Source organism: Nerophis ophidion, linkage group LG04 (genome assembly GCF_033978795.1).
Source record: "Nerophis ophidion isolate RoL-2023_Sa linkage group LG04, RoL_Noph_v1.0, whole genome shotgun sequence".
Lineage (NCBI taxonomy): Eukaryota > Metazoa > Chordata > Actinopteri > Syngnathiformes > Syngnathidae > Nerophis > Nerophis ophidion.
This window is the reverse complement of record NC_084614.1, coordinates 84,680,158-84,707,471: the sequence shown is the minus strand read 5'-3', so window position 1 is coordinate 84,707,471 and position 27,314 is coordinate 84,680,158. Positions and strand designations below refer to the sequence as shown.

The 27,314-nt window shown below is 38.0% G+C and overlaps 1 protein-coding gene across 2 annotated transcripts in view; it reads right to left on the bottom strand.

The window, feature by feature from the left end:
• Positions 1–4,741: 4,741 nt before the first annotated feature.
• The window catches only part of LOC133552098 (KN motif and ankyrin repeat domain-containing protein 4-like), a 34,488-nt gene continuing 11,915 nt past the window's right edge, over positions 4,742–27,314 (bottom strand). Inside the window, exons 2-10 of one of the 2 annotated variants that reach the window (XM_061899424.1) lie at positions 19,049–19,111; positions 14,922–16,208; positions 14,523–14,583; positions 11,852–12,109; positions 11,694–11,778; positions 11,408–11,627; positions 11,201–11,343; positions 7,335–7,535; positions 4,742–5,068 (exon numbers count right to left, since the gene is read on the bottom strand). In XM_061899424.1, the coding sequence (XP_061755408.1) occupies positions 4,976–5,068; positions 7,335–7,535; positions 11,201–11,343; positions 11,408–11,627; positions 11,694–11,778; positions 11,852–12,109; positions 14,523–14,583; positions 14,922–16,208; positions 19,049–19,064 (2,364 nt within the window). In that variant the 5' untranslated portion in view covers positions 19,065–19,111 and the 3' untranslated portion in view covers positions 4,742–4,975. The remainder of the gene's footprint in view (positions 5,069–7,334; positions 7,536–11,200; positions 11,344–11,407; positions 11,628–11,693; positions 11,779–11,851; positions 12,110–14,522; positions 14,584–14,921; positions 16,209–19,048; positions 19,112–27,314) is intronic. The other variant, XM_061899425.1, reaches the window with a different exon arrangement.

Sequence of the window (27,314 nt, the reverse complement as noted above, 5' to 3'; positions counted from 1 at the left end):
TCACGAAATAAAATAAATTCATAAAATAAGTAATGAAATCAATAATTTTGTCATGAAATAATTCATCAAATCATTAAGTAAATATTTAAAAAATCTTGAAATAAATAAAATGTGAAATAGTTATTTAAATTTGAAATAAATATTTAAATTGTGTAATAATTATTTAAATTGTTAAATACGTGTTTAAATCGTGAAATAATGATTTAAAATTTAAATCGTTCTTTCACAATTTAAATGATTGTTTTTTGAATAATTATTTAAACTGTCAAATAATGTTTTAAATTGTGAAATAATTATTTAAATTAAGAACTAATTATTTTAATTGTGAAATAATTATTTAGATTGTGAAGTAATGATTTAAATTTTAAATCATTATTTCACAATTTAAATAATTAGTTGTGAAACAATTATTTTAATTGTGAAATAATTATTTAAATTGTGAAATAATGATTTCAATTTTAAATCATTATTTCACAATTTTAATAATTATTTGTGAAATAATTATTGAAATTGTGAAATAATGATTTAAATTTCAAATCATTATTTCACAGTTTAAATAATTGTGAAAATGTGCTTCCTGTTTCGTGCCTTGAGCCGGAAGTATATTTCACAATTAAATAATTGTGAAATAATGATTTAAATTGTGAAATAATGATTTAAAATTGAAATCATTATATCACAATTTAAATCATTATTACACAATTTAAATGATTATTTCAAATTTAAATAACTATTTCACAATTTATTATTTATTTCAAGATTTTTTTTATATTTATTTAATGATTTGATGAATTATTTCATGACTAAATTATTGTTTTTATTACTTATTTTATGAATTTATTTTATTTCATGAAGTTCTTCCACACAGGTTATAGACTATATATATATATATATATATATATATATATATATATATATATATATATATATATATATATATATATATATATATATATATATATATATATATATGTATTGAAATAATTGTTTAAATTGTGAAATAAATGTTCAAATTGTGAAATGATGTTTAAAATGTAAACCATTATTTCACAGTTTAAATAATTGTTTCGGAAATGATTATTTAAATTGTGAAATAATGATTTGAAATTTAAATAATTATTTCAAAATTTAAATAATTTTTACACAATTTAAATAATTATTTCAAATTTAAATAACTATTTCACAATTTATTTATTATTATTTATTTCGAGATTTTTTTTATATTTATTTAATGATTTGATGAATTATTTCATGACTAAATTATTGTTTTTATTACTTATTTTATGAATTTATTTTATTTCATGAAGTTCTTCCACACAGGTTCATGAAATAAGCAAAACCGTATTTAGAGACAATATATATATATATATATATATATATATATATATATATATATATATATATATATATATATATACATGTATGTATATATATATATATATGTATATATTGTCTCTAAATACGGTTTTGCTTATTTAAAATGTGAACTAATTAATTAAATTGTGAAATAAATGTTCAAATTGTGAACTAATGTTTAAAATTCAAACCATTATTTCACAATTTAAATAATTATTTCTGAAATAATTATTTAAATTGTGAAATAATGATTTAAAATTTTAATCATTATTTAAACATTTATTTTTGAAATAATGATTTAAAATTTAAATCATTATTTCACAATTTAAATAATTATTACACAATTTAAATAATTATTTCAAATTTAAATAACTATTTCCTAATATATTTATTATTATTTATTTCAAGATTTCTTTAATAGTTATTTAATGATTTGATTAATTATTTCATGACTAAATTCTTGGTTTTATTACTTATTTTATTAATTTATTTTATTTCATGAATTTCTTCCATACAGGTCCATGAAATAAGCAAAACCGTATTTAGATACTATATATATATATATATATATATATATATATATATGTATATATATATATATATATATATATATATATATATATATTGAAATAATTGTTTGAATTGTGAAATAAAGATTTAAATATTCAAATTGTGAAATAATGTTTGAAATTTAAACCATTATTTCACAATTATTTAAATTGTGAAATAATGATTTAAAATTTAAATCTTTATCTAAATATTTATTTTTGAAATAATTATTTAAATTGTGAAATAATGATTTAAAATTGTAATCATTATTTAAATATTTATTTGTGAAATAATTATTTAAATCGTGAAATAATTATTTAATTTTTTTTATAATTATTTCACAATTTCAATCATTATTGTTGAAATAATGATTTAAAATTTTAATCATTATTTCAATATTTATTTTTGAAATAATGATATAAATTGTGAAATAATTATTTAATTTTTTTTATAATTATTTCACAATTTCAATAATTATTGCACAATTTAAATAATTATTTCACAATTTAAATAATTATTTCTTGTAATACCCAAATAATTTTCAATCAAATTATTGACGTGTATTTTTCTCAACTCAAATTTTAATTCATTATTGACACATTCAGGTCATTATTGGCATGTTATTTATTTCTTTGTGCGTCATGTCCGAGTGTGTGTTGCTCTGGCGTGGACGGCGATGTTTTTCCGACGTGTAAATACGTTTTCATATGAGGTTTTTTGATAATGTACGATAGGATGTAAAGCAGAACATGTACATAAGATTTTAGATCAAAGTGTTGCCAGGCGTCTTCACTGATTTGTACAAAGACAGCACGGCGTTTTCCCGCTTGTAAGAAATCACAATTGTTCACCAAAGTCGTCATTGTCGTTTCTTACCCTGCATCCTTCTTTTTTCTCTCTTCGTTCATGTCCCCAAAAAAAACAACAATACTGTGCATCCTCTCTAAAGGGGAAAAAAAACACCATTCATGTTGAAAATAATTCTGTTTGTGCCTTTTTTTTGTTTTGTTGTTGTTTGCTTTATTTTTGTCGCACTTGCAAAAAAAGACAGACTTGATTTGAACTTTTTGGACTTTTTTTTTGTGATGTTTTACTTTTGAATATCTCTATATATTGATACATAAAATCTGCCTGAAAGGTTGACCTGAATTATGAAGTTTTATTGCAATGCAAACTACCGTATTTCCTTCAATTAGTGAATTATATTTATATAGCGCTTTTCTCGAGTGACTCAAAGCGCTTTACATAGTGAAACCCGATATCTAAGTTACATTTAAACCACTTTACCTGGGAGCAGGTGGGTAAAGTGTCTTGCCCAAGGGCACAACGGCAGTGACTAAGACGGCACAAGCAGGGAATCGAACCTGCAACCCTCAAGTTGCTGGCACGGCCACTCTACCACCCGAGCTATGCCGCCCCAAAGTTATTGTATAATTACTGCCGGAGCCCCAATTAATTTAAAACCTCTTCTCACTCCGGCACTTACCAAAGGCATGCGGTAAAAGTAAGCATGCGCTGAATATTTTAAAACCTCTTCTCACTCCGGCACTTACCAAAGGTATGCGGTAAAAGTAAGCATGCGCTAATTATATTAAAACCTCTTCTCACTCCGGCACTTACCAAAGGCATGCGGTAAAAGTAAGCATGCGCTAATTATTTTAAAACCTCTTCTCACTCCTCTGCTTACCAAAGGCATGCGGTAAAAGTAAGCATGCGCTAATTATTTTAAAACCTCTTCTCACTCCGGCGCTTACCAAAGGCATGCGGTAAAAGTAAGCATGCGCTAATTATTTTAAAACCTCTTCTCACTCCGGCACTTACCAAAGGCATGCGGTAAAAGTAAGCATGCGCTAAATATTTTAAAACCTCTTCTCACTCCGGCGCTTACCAAAGGCATGCGGTAAAAGTAAGCATGCGCTAATTATTTTAAAACCTCTTCTCACTCCGGCACTTACCAAAGGCATGCAGTAAAAGTAAGCATGTGCTAATTATTTTAAAACCTCTTCTCACTCTGGCACTTACCAAAGGCATGCGGTAAAAATTTGAGTTTGATGTAAGGATACCATCATGAAAAGCACATTTAACAAAAAAAAAAACGTTATTATGGTCTTACCTTTACCTATAAGTGAAATCCATGCCAGCTCCTTCTGATCAAAAGCATCGATAACTTGTTTATAGAAGTCTTCCTTATCTTTCTTCTGTCTCGATGGAGATCTTCCTTTATTACCTACTGCTTCGATTGAAAGTCCAGTTTAGAAAACTGCTATCAGACCGCTGCTATCAGTTAGCTCGGCTCCATGATTCCAATGAGACCACATTACCAAAAGTATTTGGCCACCCATCAAAATGATCAGGTGTCCTAATCGCAAGGCCCGGTGTATAAAATCAAGCACTTAGGCACGGAGACCGTTTTCTACAAACATTTGTGAAAGAACGGGCCGCTTTCAGTGATTTCCAGCGTGGAAATGCTCCAAAGTCAACTTTCTTATGACAAAATGGAAGTTTTTGGGAACAACAGCAACTCAGCCGCCAAGTGGTAGGCCACGTAAGCTGACAGAGGGGGGGCAGTGGTCCCCATCCACCGGAGTGGTACCGGGCCGCGGAAGAATTTTGAATTTTGTTTTTATTTTATTGTTTTTATTTAATCAAATCAACATTAAAATACTTACAATTAGTGCACCGAGCCCAAAAAACTTTTTAATGACAAAGAGAAGAAAAAATAAGAATCCTGCACACTACTGCCACCTAACGTCTTGGAATGGCGACTGCGGGCAAAGTTGACTCTACAACACTTGCAAACGGGACTAAAACGTGTAAGAAAACCAAAGAAATGACAAGAGTTATAACCGATTTATTACAACATTTCAACAAAATGGGACTATTTCAACAATGCACAGGTGTGAAGATAGTACCTGCGTGCGGGTTTTAGTCAAACCCGAAAGGTTTCCGATTCTTCGTCCCAACCCCGGGTGTTGCCTTCAGGGGCATCGGGAAGATTGCCTTTTGTTTGGATTTAATAAGGAGGGTGAGTTGTAAAATAGGGAGCATGCTTTTGTGAAAAATGAGGTCGCTAGAGAGCCGGAGTCCTGGCGTGGGCCTGCAGAAGGGCGGCCGTGTCGCCGTGGCAACCTTGCACGGCGATGGCGAGTGCGGTGCGACCGCCCTGAGACGGAAACGGAGAGAGAGAGAAAAAGAAATAATAATTTAAGTACTCAGCGGCAAAGACTACTTCCTGGTTGTGTTTCGTAGCCATAGGGCCGGGAAAAAAAATGTGTTTCCCAGTTTTGGTACTCAGTTGCAATACACTTTTCCACCACTTGTGGCAGTAATGACAATATCAAACTACGAGAAGTTTATTAAGGGCAAAAATTATGACTAATGGATTTCATTTGAACTTTTGTGTTTTTATTGTTTCAATGTTTTGTATATTATTTTTATTTTATTTTTTACAAAGTAAAACTGGCAAATTGAATATCAAGGAACCAGAATATGAGGGGAAAAAATTCCTCCTTTAGAGTGAATTTGTCAGCATTACTTTGTAAAATAATAAAAAAAATAATAAAAAATTACTTCCTGAAAAACATACAAGTTTTGATAAAATTTATTTTGCTCACATTCTGGTTCCTTTATAATACATTTTTGTGTTTCGTAGCCATAGGGCCGCCCCAAAAAATGTGTTTCCCAGTTTTGGTACTCAGTTGTAATACACTTTTGAATTCTCATGCATTTAAATCCATCCATCCGTTTCCTACCACACCTGTTCAAGAAGTCGCATTGATGGTAAGAAGTATTTTATGTCATGATGGGGGGGGGTCGTTCTACCAGGAAGGCAGACGGACTACTCGGGACATGGCATTTAGGTAAAAACATGATTTAATTTTAACTAAAAAAATCTACAAACAAAAATCGCTCACAGCGGAGGCACAACTTGGGCTAAGGAAGAAAGCTAACGCATAAACAGACTATGAACATAAATCAAACAAAACTTACTTGGCATGGCATGAAGCACGAAACTATGGCAAGGCATGAAACAAGTCAGCACAGGGCGACTGACTGGCAAAGACGAGCTTAAATACTGCCTCTGATTAGTGCTCGGGAAGCAGGTGAGCGGGCGTTTTGTCCACCAGAGACAGGTGGACAAAATGAGTAACCAAGGAAACCAGAGAGGGAGTGGAAAAAAAACAGGAACTTAAAGAGTCCAAAGGACAAACAAAAACATGGTTGGACTGCCCTTTCTCACCGAGGACAGAATTTCTAGGCGCAGTCAAGGCGTTGAGGGGTTCCGGTTTGGTGGCCACGGGATTAGGTCTCTGCTTTTTGCAGATGATGTGGTCCTGATGGCTTCATCTGACCGGGATCTTCAGCTCTCACTGGATCGGTTCTCAGCCGAGTGTGAAGTGACCGGAATGAGAATCAGCACCTCCAAGTCCGAGTCCATGGTTCTCGCCCGGAAAAGGGTGGAGTGCCATCTCCGGGTTGGGGAGGAGACCCTGCCCCAAGTGGAGGAGTTCAAGTACCTAGGAGTCTTGTTCACGAGTGAGGGAAGAGTGGATCGTGAGATCGACAGGCGGATCGGTGCGGCGTCTTCAGTAATGCGGACGTTGTTCCGATCCGTTGTGGTGAAGAAGGAGCTGAGCCGGAAGGCAAAGCTCTCAATTTACCGGTCGATCTACGTTCCCATCCTCACCTATGGTCATGAGCTTTGGGTCATGACCGAAAGGATAAGATCACGGGTACAAGCGGCCCAAATGAGTTTGGGTCTCTCCCTTAGAGATAGGGTGAGAAGCTCTGTCATCCGGGAGGAACTCAAAGTAAAGCCGCTGCTCCTCCACATGGAGAGGAGCCAGATGAGGTGGCTCGGGCATCTGGTCAGGATGCCACCCGAACGCCTCCCTAGGGAGGTGTTTAGGGCACGTCCAACCGGTAGGAAGACCCGGGACACGTTGGGAAGACTATGTCTCCCGGCTGGCCTGGGATCGCCTCGGGATCCCCCGGGAAGAGCTAGACAAAGTGGCTGGGGAGAGGGAAGTCTGGGTTTCCCTGCTTAGGCTGTTGCCCCCGTGACCTGACCTCGGTTAAGCGGAAGAAGATGGATGGATGGAGATGGATGGTTAGCTTCAGAATAACAATGTTATGAAAAAGAATAAGAGACTTATTATACTCAAAAAATGTTGGTCTTACTTAAAAATGCACACATTTAGTTGTATTCAGTCTTAAAAAATATGATATGGCTCTCATGGAAATATATTTTGAAATATTTGGCTTTCATGGCTCTCTCAGCCAAAAAGGTTCCCGACCCCTGTCCTTAAGCAATGTCAGCTCAGATTTATCTGAGAGCCAGATGCAGTCATCAAAAGAGCCACATCTGGCTCTAGAAACATAGGTTCCCTACCCCTGTCCTGTGATGGTTGCTGACTAGCTGGTGGTACCTGATCAGTGAGGCTGAGTCGGCACCGGGTCCTCTCCAGCAGCAGCCTGGCGATGTGCGTGTGTCCCCTCTCGCAGGCAAACATCAGGGCCGTAGTCCCCTGACCGTCCTGGTGGTCGGCGTCCGCCCCGCAGCTCAGCAGCAGGCGGACCATCGCCACCCGTCCGTGTCTCACCGCCAGGTGCAGAGCGGTGTGGCCCGTCTGCACGGGAGGGGAGGAGACAAACAGTCGTGCTTCCCAATCTTTTATTGGTACCGTTTGACAAAAGTCCCCGTCAGAAGTGGATTGCCGATGAGTTAGCTGTGGAGCTAGCAGGGAGTTTGTAGCCGTTGTGACGCACACGTACAGAGAACTTACAAGCAGAAACGGTGTGGAGATAGAAACAGAAGAATAGGACGCATTTTGGGTTTAAAAACAACAATTTTGAAGCTAGAAACACTGAAGCTCTGCAAGTGGTGATTAAGTCTAGCTCTTGTCGGCCGTTAGCTAGCTAGCGGCTAACGTCCGTACTTAGTTGGCGGTGTTTTAGCTACTTCTAAATCACTAATCCTGGCTTCCATGGGGACGAATAATGTGAGTTTCTTACAAGTATCATCCCTGCTTCAATACACACCGTAGGAGGAAACAGCAGCTAACCGCTAACAGATAGGATAGGATGTCTGATGCCGTTGTGACGCAAACGCTCGGAGAACTTACAAGCAGAAATAGTGTGGAGATAGAAACAGAAGAATAGGACGCATTTTGGGTTTAAAAATAACAATTTTTGAAGCTAGAAACACCGAAGCTCCGCAAGTGGTGCTTAAGTCTAGCTCTTGTCGGCCGTTAGCTAGCTAGCGGCTAACGTCAGTCCTTAGTCGGCGGTGTTTTAGCTACTTCTAAATCACTAATCCTGGCTTCCATGGGGACGAATAACGTGAGTTTCTTACAAGTATCATCCCTGCAGGACGGGGATTAGCTAAACATGCTTCAATACACACCGTAGGAGGAAACAGTAGCTAACTGCTAACAGATAGGATAGGATGTCTGATGCCGTTTTGACGCAATCGCTCGGAGAACTTACAAGCAGAAATAGTGTGGAGATAGAAACGGAAGAATAGGACGCATTTTGGGTTTAAAAATAACAATTTTGAAGCTAGAAACACCGAAGCTCCGCAAGAGGTGCTTAAGTCTAGCTTTTGTCGGTCGTTAGCTAGCTAGCGGCTAACGTCCATCCGCAGTCGGCGGTGTTTTAGCTACTTCTAAATCACTAATCCTGGCTTCCATGGGGACGAATAACGTGAGTTTCTTACAAGTATCATCCCTGCAGGACGGGGATTAGCTAAACATGCTTCAATACACACCGTAGGAGGAAACAGTAGCTAACCGCTAACAGATAGGATAGGATGTCGGGTGCCGTTGTGACGCACACGTACAGAGCACTTACAAGCAGAAATAGAGTGGAGATAGAAACAGAAGAATAGGACGCATTTTGGGTTTAAAAATAACAATTTTGAAGCTAGAAACACTGAAGCTCTGCAAGAGGTGCTTAAGTCTAACTCTTATTGGCCGTTAGCTAGCTAGCGGCTAGCGTCCATCCGCTTTTGGCTGTGTTTTAGCTACTTCGAAATCACTAATCCTGGCCTCCACGGCAACAAAGTAAGTTTCTTACAAGTATCATCCCTGCAGGACGAGGACTAGCTAAACATGCTTCAATACACACCGTAGGAGGAAACAGTAGCTAACTGCTAACAGATAGGATAGGATGTCGGATGCCGTTGTGACGCAAACGCTCGGAGAACTTACAAGCAGAAATAGAGTGGAGATAGAAACAGAAGAATAGGACGCATTTTGGGTTTAAAAATAACAATTTTTGAAGCTAGAAACACTGAAGCTCTGCAAAAGGTGCTTAGAAATAGCTTTTGTCGGCCGTTAGCTAGCTAGCGGCTAACGGCCGACCTTAGTCGGCGGTGTTTTAGCTACTTCTAAATCACTAATCCTGGCTTCCATGGGGACGAATAACGTGAGTTTCTTACAAGTATCATCCCTGCAGGACGAGGACTAGCTAATCATGCTTCAATTCACACCATAGGAGGAAACAGTAGCTAACCGCTAACCGATATGATAGGATGTTTGATGCCGTTGTGACGCACACGCTCGGAGAACTTACAAGCAGAAACGGTGTGGAGGTAGAAACAGAAGAATAGGACGCATTTTGGGTTTAAAAACAACAATTTTAAAGCTAGAAACACTGAAGCTCTGCAAGTGGTGCTTAAGTCTAGCTCTTGTCGGCCGTTAGCTAGCTAGCGGCTAACGTCCGTCCTTAGTTGGCGGTGTTTTAGCTACTTCTAAATCACTAATCCTGGCTTCCATGGGGACGATAAACGTGAGTTTCTTACAAGTATCATCCCTGCAGGACGAGGACTAGCTAATCATGCTTCACTACACACCGTAGGAGGAAACAGCAGCTAACTGCTAACAGATAGGATAGGATGTCTGATGCCGTTGTGACGCACACGTACAGAGAACTTACAAGCAGAAATAGTGTGGAGATAGAAACAGAAGAATAGGACGCATTTTGGGTTTAAAAATAACAATTTTGAAGCTAGAAACACTGAAGCTACGCAAGTGGTGCTTAGGTCTAGCTCTTGTCGGCCGTTAGCTAGCTAGCGGCTAACGTCCGTCCTTAGTCGGCGGTGTTTTAGCTACTTCTAAATCACTAATCCTGGCTTCCATGGGGACGAATAACGTGAGTTTCTTACAAGTATCATCCCTGCAGGACGAGGACTAGCTAAACATGCTTCACTACACACCGTAGGAGGAAACAGCAGCTAACCGCTAACAGATAGGAGAGGATGTCGGATGCCGTTGTGACGCACACGTACAGAGAACTTACAAGCAGAAATAGTGTGGAGATAGAAACAGAAGAATAGGACGCATTTTGGGTTTAAAAATAACAATTTTGAAGCTAGAAACACCGAAGCTCCGCAAGAGGTGCTTAAGTCTAGCTAAGTACGGACGTTAGCCGCTAGCTAGCTAACGTCCGTACTTAGTCGGCGGTGTTTTAGCTACTTCTAAATCACTAATCCTGGCTTCTATGGGGACGAATAATGTGAGTTTCTTACAAGTATCATCCCTGCAGGACCAGGACTAGCTAAACATGCTTCAATACACACCGTAGGAGGAAACAGTAGCTAACCGCTAACAGATAGGATAGGATGTTTGAAAGTACATCCCTTCCATTTCTACCGCTTCTACCCAGGTCGGGCAGGGTGCTGGAGCCTATCTCAGCTACAATCGGGCGGTAGGCGGCGTAAACCCTGGACAAGTCGCCACCTCATCGCAGGGCCAACACATGTAGACAGACCACATTCACACACTAGGGACCATTTAGTGTTGCCAATCAACCTACCCCCAGGTGCAGGTCTTTGGAAGTGGGAAGAAGCCAGAGTAAATATTTGAAATCAGATTCCGTTCTGTTTTCAATGACCAAAAAAACCCCAGGTGCGGGTCTTTGGAAGTGGGAAGAAGCCGGAGTAAATATTTGAAATCAGCTTCCGTTCTGTTTTCAATGACCCAACGTACGGGTCAGCAGTATTTGCCACGACCATTGTACCTGTTGCCAATCAACCTATCCCCAGGTGCGGGTCTTTGGAAGTGGGAAGAAGCCGGGGTAAATATTTGAAATCAGCTTCCGTTCTGTTTTCAATGACCCAACGTACGGGTCAGCAGTATTTGCCACAACCATTGTACCTGTTGCCAATCAACCTATCCCCAGGTGCGGGTCTTTGGAAGTGGGAAGAAGCCGGGGTAAATATTTGAAATCAGCTTCCGTTCTGTTTTCAATGACCCAACGTACGGGTCAGCAGTATTTGCCACGACCATTGTACCTGTTCGGATCGGACGTTGACGTCGCCGAGCCCCATGAGCCTGCGGACCACCTCCACGTCACTTGGGTTGTCAGGGACCGTCAGACAGGCCAGCATCACTGCGGTGTAGCCCGCCTTGTTCTGGAAGTTGACGTCACTCACGCCTGCGAGACAATTCGGAGTCTCTGTGAACAAACGGGGTTTGGTGACCAGGAGTACTTGTAGTACCTGAGTCCAGCAGCAGACTGACTATACTGTAGTGGCTGTGAGAAACGCTGTAGTGCAGAACCGTGTTGCCGTTATCGTCGGCCAGGTTGACGAGGAAGGCCATGAGGGACGGTGTGGTCTTCTGGACCTCCTTCAGGTACGCCGCCACCCTGCTGGCCACCGAATCGTCCTCCGCCGCCGCACCAAACCACTCCTGAAAGAGCACGACCAGGGCCTTCTTCTGCAACAAAGACGGGTGACATCCGCCACTTAGTCCTCGGACGGAATCGGTGTTAGAACTACGCACCGTGTCCTCAGTCGGGTCCTCTATGTCGTCCATGTGATCGTTGAGGAACTGGCACGCAGCCATAAAGTCGGCATTCACAGTCTCGCTTGAAAAGATGAGAATGAGAGAGAGATGATGACTGGAAACCACAAACCCTTCCTGCTACCTGGTCATCTCACCTGCCTTTGGTTGTTCCGGGCTCAGAGTTTCCCTCCATCTGTTCTCCCGTCGGCATCGGTTTCACCTTGGCCACGTCCACGGATGCCACCTCTCCATCTGTCCGTCCCGACCCGTCTTGGCTCACTTCTCCGCTCTCCTCGGTCCAGGCCTTTGCTGGGTCTGCGTCCGTTTCCCAAGGCCTGGTGCCGACCTCACGACGAGCCATCTTGTGGACACGACTCGGCCCGACCGGCTTGTCGCTGGCACTGGTTTTGTACCTGGATCACATTGAAGGAAATCTACATATTGGTCGTGAAGCTAACGCAACTCTGTGACGCAGACTTGCAAGACGGACTGTGAAGTGACTACCAGGCCAGTACCGCCCTCTCATTGGGCGCTGACAAAATGGCTTCATGTGACCAGGATCTTCAGCTCTCACTGGATCGGTTTGCAGCCGAGTGTGAAGCGACCGGAATGAGAATCAGCACCTCCAAGTCCGAGTCCATGGTTCTTGCCCGGAAAAGGGTGGAATGCCACCTCCGGGTTGGGGAGGAGACCCTGCCCCAAGTGGAGGAGTTCAAGTACCTAGGAGTCTTGTTCACGAGTGAGGGAAGAGTGGATCGTGAGATCGACAGGCGGATCGGTGCGGCGTCTTCAGTAATGCGGACGTTGTACCGATCCGTTGTGGTGAAGAAGGAGCTGAGCCGGAAGGCAAAGCTCTCAATTTACTGGTCGATCTACGTTCCCATCCTCACCTATGGTCATGAGCTTCGGGTCATGACCGAAAGGATAAGATCACGGGTACAAGCGGCCCAAATGAATTTCCCCCGCCGTGTGGCGGGGCTCTCCCTTAGAGATAGGGTGAGAAGCTCTGCCATCTGGGAGGAACTCAAAGTAAAGCCGCTGCTCCTCCACATGGAGAGGAGCCATGTGAGGTGGTTCGGGCATCTGGTCAGGATGGGAGGTGTTTAGGGCACGTCCAACCGGTAGGAGGCCACGGGGAAGACCCAGGACACGTTGGGAAGACTATGTCTCCCGGTTGGCCTGGGAACGCCTCGGGATCCCCCGGGAAGAGCTAGACGGAGTGGCTGGGGAGAGGGAAGTCTGGGTTTCCCTGCTTAGGCTGTTGCCCCCGCGACCCGACCTCGGATAAGCGGAAGAAGATGGATGGATGGATACTTAAAAGTAGTGAAAAGACATCCTAAATTAAGATTTATATATCCAGGAATGAGCAGGACTTATAGGTCAGAAATAAGTATTTTATTCTGAAAACAAGCATCATTCTTAAATTAAGGAGCATCCTGGGGATGTAGCAAGATTTTATAAATGGGGGAAACCAAAATATCATATTCAAATAGTTATTTCTCAATTTTAATATTTTTGAATGAAAAAACAAACAGGGGTGCCCAAAGTGAATCAATTTGTGAATAAGGAATCTGGCTGTAGGGAGATTTCAATTCCTTTTAAAAGTGACTTTATACGCTGCTGCTTTGCCGCCATCTTGTGGACAACATGAGCAATTGCGGGCTACTACCAATTATCATGCTTTGAACGAAACCATCGGATGAGGTGGCGACTTGTCCAGGGTGTAGACCGCCTTCCGCCTGAATGCAGCTGAGATAGGCTCCAGCACAACCAGTAGAAAACAAAAGGATGGACTTAAGTCTATCACTGCGTGCCTTCATCTAACATGTGCACTTTGGCTGGAGCAACCCTGTAAATGTCTACTTAACTACTTTTGTTTTTGCGCGCCTTTTAGGGCTGGAATTAGTTCAAGAATGTGAAACATTTCATTGCACTTGAAGTTTGGATGCAGTGTATACTACACACAAGAAAATGATGGAACAAAATTGAAACAAACTTCCAGAACCCCTGGTAGAAAATGGATGGATGAAACCATTCGCAGCAATTGCTTGTATGACCCAATGCAGACAACGTTCCCTAGTCCATCCATCCGAGATCTTCCCCCGCGACCATCCCTAGTCATGGTGTAAAAAAAAAAAAAAAAAATCGGACCAAAAAAAAATGCCAACAGACATGGTCACACATAACACCATACAACACCATTTGTGGATTTTATATTTAAAAAAATGTCTATGCACCATAAAAATATTAAAAATTTGTGTATATTGTGTATACATGTGTGTGTGTATGTATATATATGTGTGTATATGTATATATATATGTGTGTATATATGAATATGTGTGTATGTATATATATATATATATATGTATATGTGTGTGTATATATGTATATGTGCATATGTGTATATATATATATATATATGTATATGTGTGTGTATATATGTATATGTGTGTATGTACATATATATATATATATATATATTTATATGTGTGTGTATATATGTATATATATAAATATATATGTGTAAAAGTGTGTATATATATATATATAAAACTATATATATGTATATGTGTGTATATATGTATACTGTATGTGTGTATATATATACTGTATGTATATGTGTATGTATAAATGTGTATATATATGTATACATATGTGTATATAAATAAAAATGTGTATACACAAAAGAGACTTTAGAAGTTTTCCACGCATTTGTGTCAAAATAAAATGATCGATCATCGTTATCCTCACATGGTAGTGGCTTCAGACGACGGTTCAGAAAATCAAATAAAAGCTGAAATGAAACGATAATAATATTCACAAACCCTTCATCAGCAGCGTTGGAAGTCCAAGCTCCGGCGATGGTCTCCGTGCCGCATTCACCATCTACAAAATAAGAGCATGGCTGTGCTGTATTCACAGTCTACAAAATAAGAGCTTGAAAGTGCTGTATTCACCGTCTACAAAATAAGAGCATGCAAGTGCTGAATTTTACCAGCAATTCACACGGCTAATTATAGCAGCAGAAAAAAATCCTAAATGGGACTTTACTATGAAGAGTCATTATTTAAATTTTTCAGGCTGTCTTATGTTTGTCTGCCATCTACTGGTCAAATTTATTATCACACCATTATCTTACTTTGGGCTTTTACTGTAACAAAATACATATTATTGATAGTTGGTTTGGAGAAGAGTATTTATGGTGGTGGGTGGGCTTGCAGTACCTTGGTGTTGAAGACTCTGTCCACGGTTGCGCTCAGACCGCGTGTAGTGGGATGTCAGGACGTCGATGAGGTCCATCATCTCCTGCTGCACGGAGATCACTCTCGGGCTGGTCAGCTCCTCGTCTGTGGTGCTCAAACACTTCCACTGCTGATCCAAGAGCCGCTTGATTCGATGTATGTGGTGGACCACCACGGCCGTGTCCAAAGTGTGAGCCCCAGCATCCGCGGGCAGCCGTGAACTTTCTACATTTGTCATCTCCTCCCCCTCCTGGTCCACCACCACCCGCTCCGCGGAAACCCACACCCCGGGGCGTGCGGTGAGGTGTTCGATCTGTTCCTCTTTGCTCCTGCCCTCTTGTTGCTGCTGCCTCAGCCTCCCTGCGACCTTCTGGAGTTCAAGCTCCGTCTCGTGGAGCTTCTGCTCCAGCGCGGCGACTTTGGCTTGGAGGGAGGTGACCGTCAGCAGCTCGTCCAGATCTGCGCTCGCCCTCCACCCGTGCGCGGGATTCGACTCTTGACCGTTGCCGCACCGTTCATGCCGCGGCCTTTTGTTTTCGGCGGAGACGGGGTGGGCGGTAGTACCGTTCAAGGATGCCGTGTGAATTTTCGAGCGCAGTCTTTCTTTTTCCTCCTGGAGAAAACTGATCTGAGCTCTGAGGTCTGGAATGACCTGAACTTCCTTCTCCAGCTCCTCCACATGTTCAAGAGCTTGCGTCAGGCGCCTTACCAGGCCTGAACAGTCCCGAGGGACGTCAAAGATGTCTTCACAGGAGCTATTTCTGCCTCCGAGGTGATCCCTTGAACCGCAAGGACTGCGGAGTTCATCCGTCGACTCCGATCCTTGTCTCAGCAACACCGTGAGCGGCAGACTGGAGGCTCGGAGGAGATGAGGTCGGATATGCTCGCCCAAGGGCTGCTCATCAAAATCTCTGATCTTGGCCTCCATTTCTGCTAATCCTCTCAGAGAAACGGGCTTCCTGTAATCGAACAACCAGGAAGCGCCATGATGACGGTCATCGGGCGGTCGAGACCTGGGGCCGAGGGCTCCGGTCGATCCCCAAGCGCTCGGGCGGTAGCCTGAGGGGTGAAGGTGCCGGGGAAGAGTGTTAGCCAAAGGGCCTTTGCTTCGACGATGAATGGGGACTCTTTTTATGGTTTTCCCTTTCTCGATATCATCCACATATTTCAGGAAGTCCAAGTCTAGACGGAAACCGTAAGGGGTTTCCACCGAGTACGCAGGTTTGCCTTTCATGGAGTTCTCATTTGCTTTGAAAGGCGACATGTTTCCTGTGAACAGTAAAAAAACAAACATTATTTGCAAAGCCTGTTCACCGATTTTGTAGTTTTTAGCTCAGTTAGGGCCCTATTCTCCCATCTAACTAAGTGGGGAAAAGGTGCTGCCCGTCGACTTGAGTCTGGAGCAGCATGATGACACAGTGGTTAGTACATCTGCCTCACAGTACAAAGGTCCTAGGTTCGATCCCCAGGCCTGGGCTTTTTCTGTTGTGGAGTTTGCATGTTCTCCCGTGACTGAGTGGGTTCCCTCCGGATACTGAGGCTTCCTCCCGCCTCCAAAGACATGCACCTGGGGATAGGTTGATTGGCAACACTAAATTGGCCCTAGTGTGTGAATGTTGTCTGTCTATCTGTGTTAGCTCTGCGATGAGGTGGCGACTTTTCCTGGGCGTACCCTGCCTAAGGCCCGAATGCAGCTGAGATAGGTTCCAGCACCCCCCGTGACAACAAAAGGGACAAGCAGTAGAAAAGAGATGGATATACTTAAGTCTGTCACTGCGTGCCTTCATCCAACATGCACACTTTTGGGTAGAGTAAGCCTTTAAGTCTACTTAACTACTTTTGTTTTTGCGTGCCTCTAAGGGTTGGAATTAGTCCAAGAATGTGAAACATTATATTGCACTTGAAGTTTAGATGCAGTGTATACTACACACAAGGAAATTATGAAACAAACTCCCAGAACACCTGGAAACATATTTTGAGATGAGGGTCAACGGACCGTAATACAGTGGAACCTTGATTTACAAACTTAATTGGTTCTTGAAAATGGTTCGTAAATGGAAAAGTTGGTGTAATGTAAACATGAATAATGAGTTCCTATTTTAGTAAAGATTTGTACACTTTGAACATGATAGAAAGTGACATATCCATCCATTTTCTTCCGCATATCCAAGGTCAGGTCGCGGGGGCAGTAGCCTTAACAGAGAAGCCCAGACTTCCCTCTCTCCAGCCACTTCGTCCAGCTCCTGCCGGGGAATCCCGAGGCGTTCCCAGGCCAGCCGGGAGTCATAGTCTTCCCAATGTGTCCTGGGTCTTCCCCGTGGTTTCCTACCTGTCGGACTTGCCCTAAACACCTCCCTAGGGAGGCTTTCGGGTGGCATCCTGACCAGATGCCTGAACCACCTCATCTGGCTCCTCTCCATGTGGAGGAGCAGCGGCTTTACTCTGAGCTCCTGCCGAATGACAGAGATTCTCACCCTATCTCTAAAGCAGAACCCTGCCACCCGGCGGAGGAAACTCATTTCGGCCGCTTGTACCCGTGATCTTGTCCTTTCGGTCATAACCCAAAGCTCATGACCATAGGTGAGGATGGGAACGTAGATCGACCGGTAAATTGAGAGCTTTGCTCAGCTCCTTCTTCACCTTCGCATTACTGAAAACGCCGCACCGATCCGCTTCTCGATGTTACGATCCGCTCTTCCCTCCCTCGAGAACAAGACTCCGAGGTACTTGAACTCCTCCACATGGGGCAAGATCTCCTCCCCAACCCGGAGAACGTGATATAGAGGACTGTGCGTCAAACTAACCTAACAAGGGGGTAACGGGTGAACTTTCTATGGAGCAGACCGAGGGAGAAGGACGAGGGCAGGTGGAAAGGGGGCAAGGGTAGCCGTGTCTGCATGTTTGTGTTTTGGTAGAGCGAGGGGTGGTTCTGGCAAGAGAGAGAGAGGGTCTTTTTCTCCTCTGGGATACAAGTCTGCTCTGACAAGAGACTGGTCTCATCACAATTAAAATTTACTGACTGGGCTGTGGTCAGGCTTGCGAGTTCCATTAATGTACTCCTCGCAAAGGCTCTTGGTTTTGAGGTTTTTTGGGGGGTGACGATTGGGGTTTAAACTCTTGTCAGAAGGCGGAAAAACCAAGAACACAAGTAAGAACACGGAATGTCAAGTGAGTGGCTCCGCCTCCTCAGCAATGACTCGCACACAGAGACATATTTGGGCTGATCCGAAAAGTTCGGAAATGGCAAAGTTTGCTCATAGAGGGGGCTCGTAAATAGTTGTTCCACTGAACGACTCGGGATTAACCCGAGTGGTTTAAACCCTGGCCCGAGTCATACCAAAGACTATAAAAATGGGACCCATTACCTCCCTGCTTGGCATTCAGCATCAAGGGATGGAATTGTTGGTTAAATCACCCCAAAAAATTATTCCCGGAACGCGGCCATCTTTCACCCCCTGGGAGGGGGTAAACGAGGGTGCAGGTCAAATGCAGAGTGAAGTGAATTATATTTATATAGCACTTTTCTCGAGTGACTCAAAGCGCTTTACATAGTGAAACCCAATATCGAAGTTACAGTGTGGGTGGCACTGGGGGGGCAGGTGGGTAAAGTGTCTTGCCCAAGGACACAACGGCAGTGACTAGATTGGCGGAAGTGGGAATCGAACCTGCAACCCTCAGGTTGCTGGCACGGCCACTCTACCAACCGAGCTATGGTTCCTCAGAGGACAAATTTCCCCACACCTAGCGTGTATGAGTGACCAGTCATTGGTACTTTGACTTGAACTCCGCGAGCCCGGAACGGGACCAGCAGAAAATGGATGGATGGGTTAACGATCAAATATTAAAATGTGGAGTCTCTGCATGCGAAAGTGAGGGAGAATAAGGTCCCGCCCGATCTGCCCGTGCAAACATGTGCCGCGTTTCGACTCTAGCATGAGAGTTGCAAAACGATGTTTGCTGGGTGGTGATAGGCCGTCATTGAACTACGTGACTCTTTGATAAAAAAAAATATACTCCAGGAATTTTCAGGGACCTCATCAGGTCTTAAAAATAAATTTTTTTGGGGGGGCCCCACTTTTTTGTGACGGGGGACTAAAAAAGCAACCTACCGTTTTGTCTTTCCATCCTGTCCGCCTGTCTTGTCGTCACATTCTCAGCTGGACTGTTGACGTCTGTCCAAACACAAATGAACAATTCTGTCATATCTTCTTGATCAGGTCTTGTTTGGCTATGTTCTGTTGACCTTTGGACTCTTTAAGTTCCTGTTTTTTTTTTCCACTCCCTTGTCTGGTTTCCTTGGTTACTCATTGTGTCCACCTGCCTCTGATTAGTGCTCGCCCGCTCACCTGCTTCCCGAGCACTAATCAGAGGCAGCATTTAAGCTCGTCTTTGCCAGTCAGTCGCCCTGGCGTCATTGTGTTTGTTTCATGCTCTGTTCTTGCCACAGCAAGTCTGGCTTGTTTTATGCAATGTCAAGTAAGTTCTTTTGTTATTCAAACCACAGTTTATTGCGTTGTTTAGTTCATGTTTCATGTCCCAAGTTGTTTTTGCAATCCCCCTTGTGCGCGCCTTTTGTTCGTGCCTTTTTTTAATCAAGATTAAATCATGTTTTTACCTGGAAGAACGCAGCAAACTGATAATTATAACATGTAACGAGTGTATAATAATTAGATACTAATGAGCTATAATGAGTGTATAGTAGTTAGATAGTTATATGACAACAGTAAAATAATTAGTTATTTAACAAGTATATAATAATTAGATAATTTTAACATGTAACGAGTGTATAATAATTAGATAGTCATAACATATAACGAGTGTATAATAATTAGTCAAACAATATAACAAGTGTATAATAATTATTCCAAACATAACGATTGTATAATATTAATCCAAACATAACGAGTGTATAATAATTAGTCAAAACATATAAAGAGTGTGTAATAATTAATTAAAAACATAACGAGTGTATAATAATTAGTCCAAAAATATAATGAGTGTATAATAATTAGTCATAACATAATAACGAGTGTATACTAATTAGTCAAAACACATAGCGAGTGTATAATAATTAGTCAAAACATAACGAGTGTATAATAATTATTAACATAACGAGTGTATAATAATTATTAACATAACGAGTGTATAATAATTAGTCATAACATATAAAGAGTGTATAATAATTATTCAAAACATAACGAGTGTATAATAATTAGTCCAAAAATATAACGAGTGTATAATAATTAGTCAAAAAATATAACGAGTGTATAATAATTAGTCAAAACATAACGAGTGTATAATAATTAGTCATAACATATAAAGAGTGTATAATAATTATTCAAAACATAACGAGTGTATAATAATTAGTCCAAAAATATAACGAGTGTATAATAATTATTCAAAACATAACGAGTGTATAATAATTATTAATAACATAACGAGTGTATAATAATTACTCAAAAAATATAACGAGTATATAATAATTAGTCAAAACATAACGAGTGTATAATAATTAGTCATAACATAACAAGTGTATAATAATTATTAACATAACGAGTGTATAATAATTATTAACATAACGAGTGTATAATAATTAGTCATAACATAACGAGTGTATAATAATTATTAACATAACGAGTGTATAATAATTAGTCATAACATATAAAGAGTGTATAATAATTATTCAAAACATAACGAGTGTATAATAATTAGTCCAAAAATATAACGAGTGTATAATAATTATTCAAAACATAACGAGTGTATAATAATTAGTCATAACATAACAAGTGTATAATAATTATTAATATAACGAGTATATAATAATTAGTCAAAACATAACGAGTGTATAATAATTAGTCATAACATAACGAGTGTATAATAATTATTAACATAACGAGTGTATAATAATTAGTCATAACATATAAAGAGTGTATAATAATTATTCAAAACATAACGAGTGTATAATAATTAGTCCAAAAATATAACGAGTGTATAATAATTATTCAAAACATAACGAGTGTATAATAATTAGTCCAAAAATATAACGAGTGTATAATAATTAGTCAAAAAATATAACGAGTGTATAATAATTAGTCAAAACATAACGAGTGTATAATAATTATTAATAACATAACGAGTGTATAATAATTACTCAAAAAATATAACGAGTATATAATAATTAGTCAAAACATAACGAGTGTATAATAATTAGTCATAACATAACAAGTGTATAATAATTAGTCAAAAAATATAACGAGTATATAATAATTAGTCAAAACCTAAGAAGTGTATAATAATTAGTCAAAAAATATAACGAGTGTATAATAATTAGTCAAAACACATAACGAGTGTATAATAATTAGTCAAAACATAACAAGTGTATAATAATTATTAATAACATAACGAGTGTATAATAATTAGTCAAAACATAACGAGTGTATAATAATTATTAATAACATAACAAGTGTATAATAATTAGTCAAAACATAACGAGTGTATAATAATTAGTCAAAACATAACGAGTGTATAATAATTAGTCAAAACATAACGAGTGTATAATAATTAGTCAAAACATAACGAGTGTATAATAATTAGTCATAACACATAATGAGTGTATAATAATTAGTCAAAACATATAACGAGTGTATAATAATTAGTCAAAACATAACGAGTGTATAATAATTAGTCATAACACATAATGAGTGTATAATAATTAGTCAAAACACATAATGAGTGTATAATAATTACTCCAAAAATATAACGAGTGTATAATAGTCAAAACATAACGAGTGTATAATTATTACTAATAACATAACGAGTGTATAATAATTCGTCAAAAAATATAACAAGTGTATGACAATTAGTCAAAACATAACGAGTGTATAATAATTAGTCAAAACATATAACGAGTGTATAATAATTAGTCAAAACATAACGAGTGTATAATAATTAGTCATAACACATAATGAGTGTATAATAATTAGTCAAAACATAACGAGTTTATAATAATTAGTCAAAACATAACGAGTGTATAATAATTAGTCAAAACATAACGAGTGTATAATAATTAGTCATAACATATAACGAGTGTATAATAATTAGTCATAACACATAATGAGTGTATAATAATTAGTCAAAACATAACGAGTGTATAATAATTAGTCAAAACATATAACGAGTGTATAATAATTAGTCAAAACATAACGAGTGTATAATAATTAGTCATAACACATAATGAGTGTATAATAATTAGTCAAAACATAACGAGTGTATAATAATTAGTCAAAACATATAACGAGTGTATAATAATTAGTCAAAACATAACGAGTGTATAATAATTAGTCATAACACATAATGAGTGTATAATAATTAGTCAAAACACATAATGAGTGTATAATAATTACTCCAAAAATATAACGAGTGTATAATAGTCAAAACATAACGAGTGTATAATTATTACTAATAACATAACGAGTGTATAATAATTAGTCAAAACATATCGAGTGTATAATAATTAGTCATAACATATAACGAGTGTATAATAATTAGTCAAAACATAACGAGTGTATAATAATTAGTCATAACATATAACGAGTGTATAATAATTAGTCAAAACATAACGAGTGTATAATAATTAGTCATAACATATAACGAGTGTATAATAATTAGTCAAAACATAACGAGTGTATAATAATTAGTCATAACACATAATGAGTGTATAATAATTAGTCAAAACATAACGAGTGTATAATAATTAGTCAAAACATATAACGAGTGTATAATAATTAGTCAAAACATAACGAGTGTATAATAATTAGTCATAACACATAATGAGTGTATAATAATTAGTCAAAACACATAATGAGTGTATAATAATTACTCCAAAAATATAACGAGTGTATAATAGTCAAAACATAACGAGTGTATAATTATTACTAATAACATAACGAGTGTATAATAATTAGTCAAAACATATCGAGTGTATAATAATTAGTCATAACATATAACGAGTGTATAATAATTAGTCAAAACATAACGAGTGTATAATAATTAGTCATAACATATAACGAGTGTATAATAATTAGTCAAAACATAACGAGTGTATAATAATTAGTCATAACATATAACGAGTGTATAATAATTAGTCAAAACATAACGAGTGTATAATAATCAGTCATAACATATAACGAGTGTATAATAATTAGTCAAACAATATAACGAGTGTATAATAATTAGTCAAAACATAACGAGTGTATAATAATTATTAATAACATAACGAGTGTATAATAATTAGTCATAACATATAAAGAGTGTATAATAATTCAAAACATAACGAGTGTATAATAATTAGTCCAAAAATATAACGAGTGTATAATAATTATTCAAAACATAACGAGTATATAATAATTAGTCATAACATATAACGAGTGTATAATAATTGGTCATAACATCACGAGTGTATAATAATTAGTCCAAAAACATAACGAGTGTATAATAATTAGTCAAAAATATAACGAGTGTATAATAATTAGTCAAAACATAACGAGTGTATAATAATTACTCATAAAATATAACGAGTGTATAATAATTGGTCATAACATCACGAGTGTATAATAATTAGTCCAAAAACATAACGAGTGTATAATAATTAGTCAAAAATATAACGAGTGTATAATAATTAGTCAAAACATATAACGAGTGTATAATAATTAGTCAAAATATAACAAGTGTATAATAATTATTAATAACATAACGAGTGTATAATAATTAGTCAAAACACATAACGAGTGTATAATAATTAGTCAAAACACATAACGAGTGTATAATAATTAGTCAAAACATAACGAGTGTATAATAATTAGTCAAAACATAACGAGTGTATAATAATTAGTCAAAATATAACGAGTGTATAATAATTAGTCAAAACATAACGAGTGTATAATAATTAGTCAAAACATAACGAGTGTATAATAATTAGTCAAAATATAACGAGTGTATAATAATTAGTCAAAACATAACGAGTGTATAATTATTATTAATAACATAACGAGTGTATAATAATTAGTCAAAAAATATAACGAGTGTATAATAATTAGTCAAAACATAACGAGTGTATAATAATTTGACAAAAAATATAACGAGTGTATAATAATTATTCAAAACATAACGAGTGTATAATAATTAGTCATAACATATAACGAGTGTATGATAATTACTCAAAAAATATAACGAGTGTATAATAATTGGTCATAACATCACGAGTGTATAATAATTAGTCAAAAAACATAACGAGTGTATAATAATTAGTCAAAACATAACGAGTGTATAATAATTAGTCAAAAAACATAACGAGTGTATAATAATTAGTCAAAAAACATAACGAGTGTATAATAATTAGTCCAAAAATATAACGATTGTATAATAATTTGTCAAAACATAACGAGTGTATAATAATTATTAATAACATAACGAGTGTATAATAATTAGTCAAAAAATATAACGAGTGTATAATAACTACTCAAAACACATAAGGAGTGTATAATAATTAGTCAAAACATAACAAGTGTATAATAATTATTAATAACATAACGAGTGTATAATAATTAGTCATAACATATAACGAGTGTATAATAATTAGTCAAAACATAACGAGTGTATAATAATTACTCAAAAAATATAACGAGTGTATAATAATTAGTCAAAACATAACAAGTGTATAATAATTATTAATAACATAACGAGTGTATAATAATTAGTCATAACATATAACGAGTGTATAATAATTAGTCAAAACATAACGAGTGTATAATAATTACTCAAAAAACATAACGAGTGTATAATAATTACTCAAAAAATATAACGAGTGTATAATAATTAGTCAAAACATAACGAGTGTAATTAAATGAGATACTCATGAGCTATAACGAGTAATTAGATAGTTATATAATGAGTGCATAATAGTTACATAGTTGTATAACAAGAATATAAATATTAGATTGTTATTTAACGAGTGTATAATAATTACATAATCATAACATATAACGAGTGTATAATAATGAGATAGTCCTATATAGAGTGTATAATAATGAGATAGTCATAAATAGAGTGTATAATAATGAAATAGTCTTATATAAAGTGTTTAGTGCTGAGATGATGGTTGTATTTATGACTCGTGGGGGGAAAACAAAACAAGTATTTTTGTCAGTTGCTTGCTGAGATATTTTGTGTTGATCTTTGCAGGACTACTGTGGACTATTAGACTTAGACCTAGACCTGGACAAGTTTATCTTAGTGCATCAAAACAATTCCTGGTCCCCGACATTTTCTGAGAGATGTGCTCATGCAGGTTTTCCCTCCCCCAAGTCCTGCTGAGTCATTCGGTCCCAGCTCTTGTGCGCGCCGTTACTCCGCTGGTGCACGCCTGAGCTGCACTTGATTGCTAGTTGGCCTGCCAGGATGAAGGCGTGCTAAACAAAGCACTCTTCAAGTCGTGGAAGCTGCCAGAACACCTACTTTGTTGTTCTTCACGTCTCTCCTTGTTTGTTGCTTTCTGCTCCTCAAAATCTTCACCTTTTTTTTCCTCCCCGCCCTAAACTTTATCTGCCGACGTCGCACTTTTGTCCAACTTCAATAATGACTAAACCAGCCGTTGCTTCTTTTGCTTGCGAGCTGGAAAATGATGTTTTTTTGGGTTTTTTTTTATGTGCGACTGTGCATAAGTTTTATTCTAGACTGTCATTTTTTTTCAAATGATTCCTAGTGTGCAGCATGGTGGTTGTGTGGTTAACAGGTCTGCCCCACAACCATTTTGTCTTGGGTTTAAATCTGCTTGCGCTGAGTATTTTGTCATGTTCAGGAGGGTTGTTTGTATAAAAGCCAGTTTATTAATATATATGTATCCGTTAGGTCTAGGAAAAACACAGAGGCTATTTCATCCCTACAAGCCTGTTTTGCAGGTTTCCCTGCTCTTCAGGGGATTTGAAAATAATGTCTTAAAAGTAAGACATTTATTATATACGTGTACATTTACACACATGTATTCGTTAGGTCAGGGAAAAACACAGAGGCTATTTCATCTCTACAAGCTTGTTTCCCAAGTTTCCCTGCTCTTCAGGGGATTTGAAAATAATGTCTTAGAAGTAAGACGTTTTTATATACATATACGTGTACATATACACACATGTATTGGTTAAGTCAGGGAAAAACACAGAGGCTATTTCATCTCTACAAGCCTGTTTCGCAGGTTTCCCTGCTCTTCAGGTTATGTGAAAATAATGTCCTAAAAGTAAGACATTGTTTATAGATATATACATATATACACATGTATCCCTTAGGTGAGGAAAAAACACAGAGGCTATTTCGTCTCTACAAGCCTGTTTTGCAGGTTTCCCTGCTCTTCAGGGGATTTGAAAATAATGTCTTAAAAGTAAGACATTTTTTTATACATATACGTTTACATATACACACATGTATTGGTTAGGTCAGGGAAAAACACAGAGGCTATTTCATCTCTACAAGCCTGTTTTGCAGGTTTCCCTGCTCTTCAGGTTATTTCAAAATAATGTCCTAAAAGTAAGACATTGTTTATAGATATATACATATATACACATGTATCCCTTAGGTGAGGAAAACACACAGAGGCTATTTCATCTCTACAAGCCTGTTTCGCAGGTTTCCCTGATCTTCAGGGGATTTGAAAAGAATGTCTTATATATAAGAAATGTTTTATATACATATACGTGTACATATACACACATGTATTCGTTAGGTCAGGAAAAAACACAGAGGCTATTTCATCTCTACAAGCCTGTTTCGCAGGTTTCCCTGCTCTCCAGGGGATTTGAAAATAATGTCATAAAAGTAAGACGTTTTTATATACATATACGTGTACATATACACACATGTATTGGTTAGGTCAGGAAAAAACACAGAGGCTATTTCATCTCTACAAGCCTGTTTCGCAGGTTTCCCTGCTCTTCAGGGGATTTGAAAATAATGTCTTAAAAGTAAGACATTTTTTTATACATATACGTTTACATATACACACATGTATTGGTTAGGTCAGGGAAAAACACAGAGGCTATTTCATCTCTACAAGCCTGTTTCGCAGGTTTCCCTGCTCTTCAGGTTATTTAAAAATAATGTCCTAAAAGTAAGACATTGTTTATAGATATATACATATATACACATGTATCCCTTAGGTGAGGAAAAAACACAGAGGCTATTTCATCTCTACAAGCCTGTTTTGTAGGTTTCCCTGCTCTTCAGGGGATTTGAAAATAATGTCTTAAAAGTAAGAATTTTTTTATATACATACACGTGTACATATACACACATGTATTCGTTAGGTCAGGGAAAAACACAGAGGCTATTTCA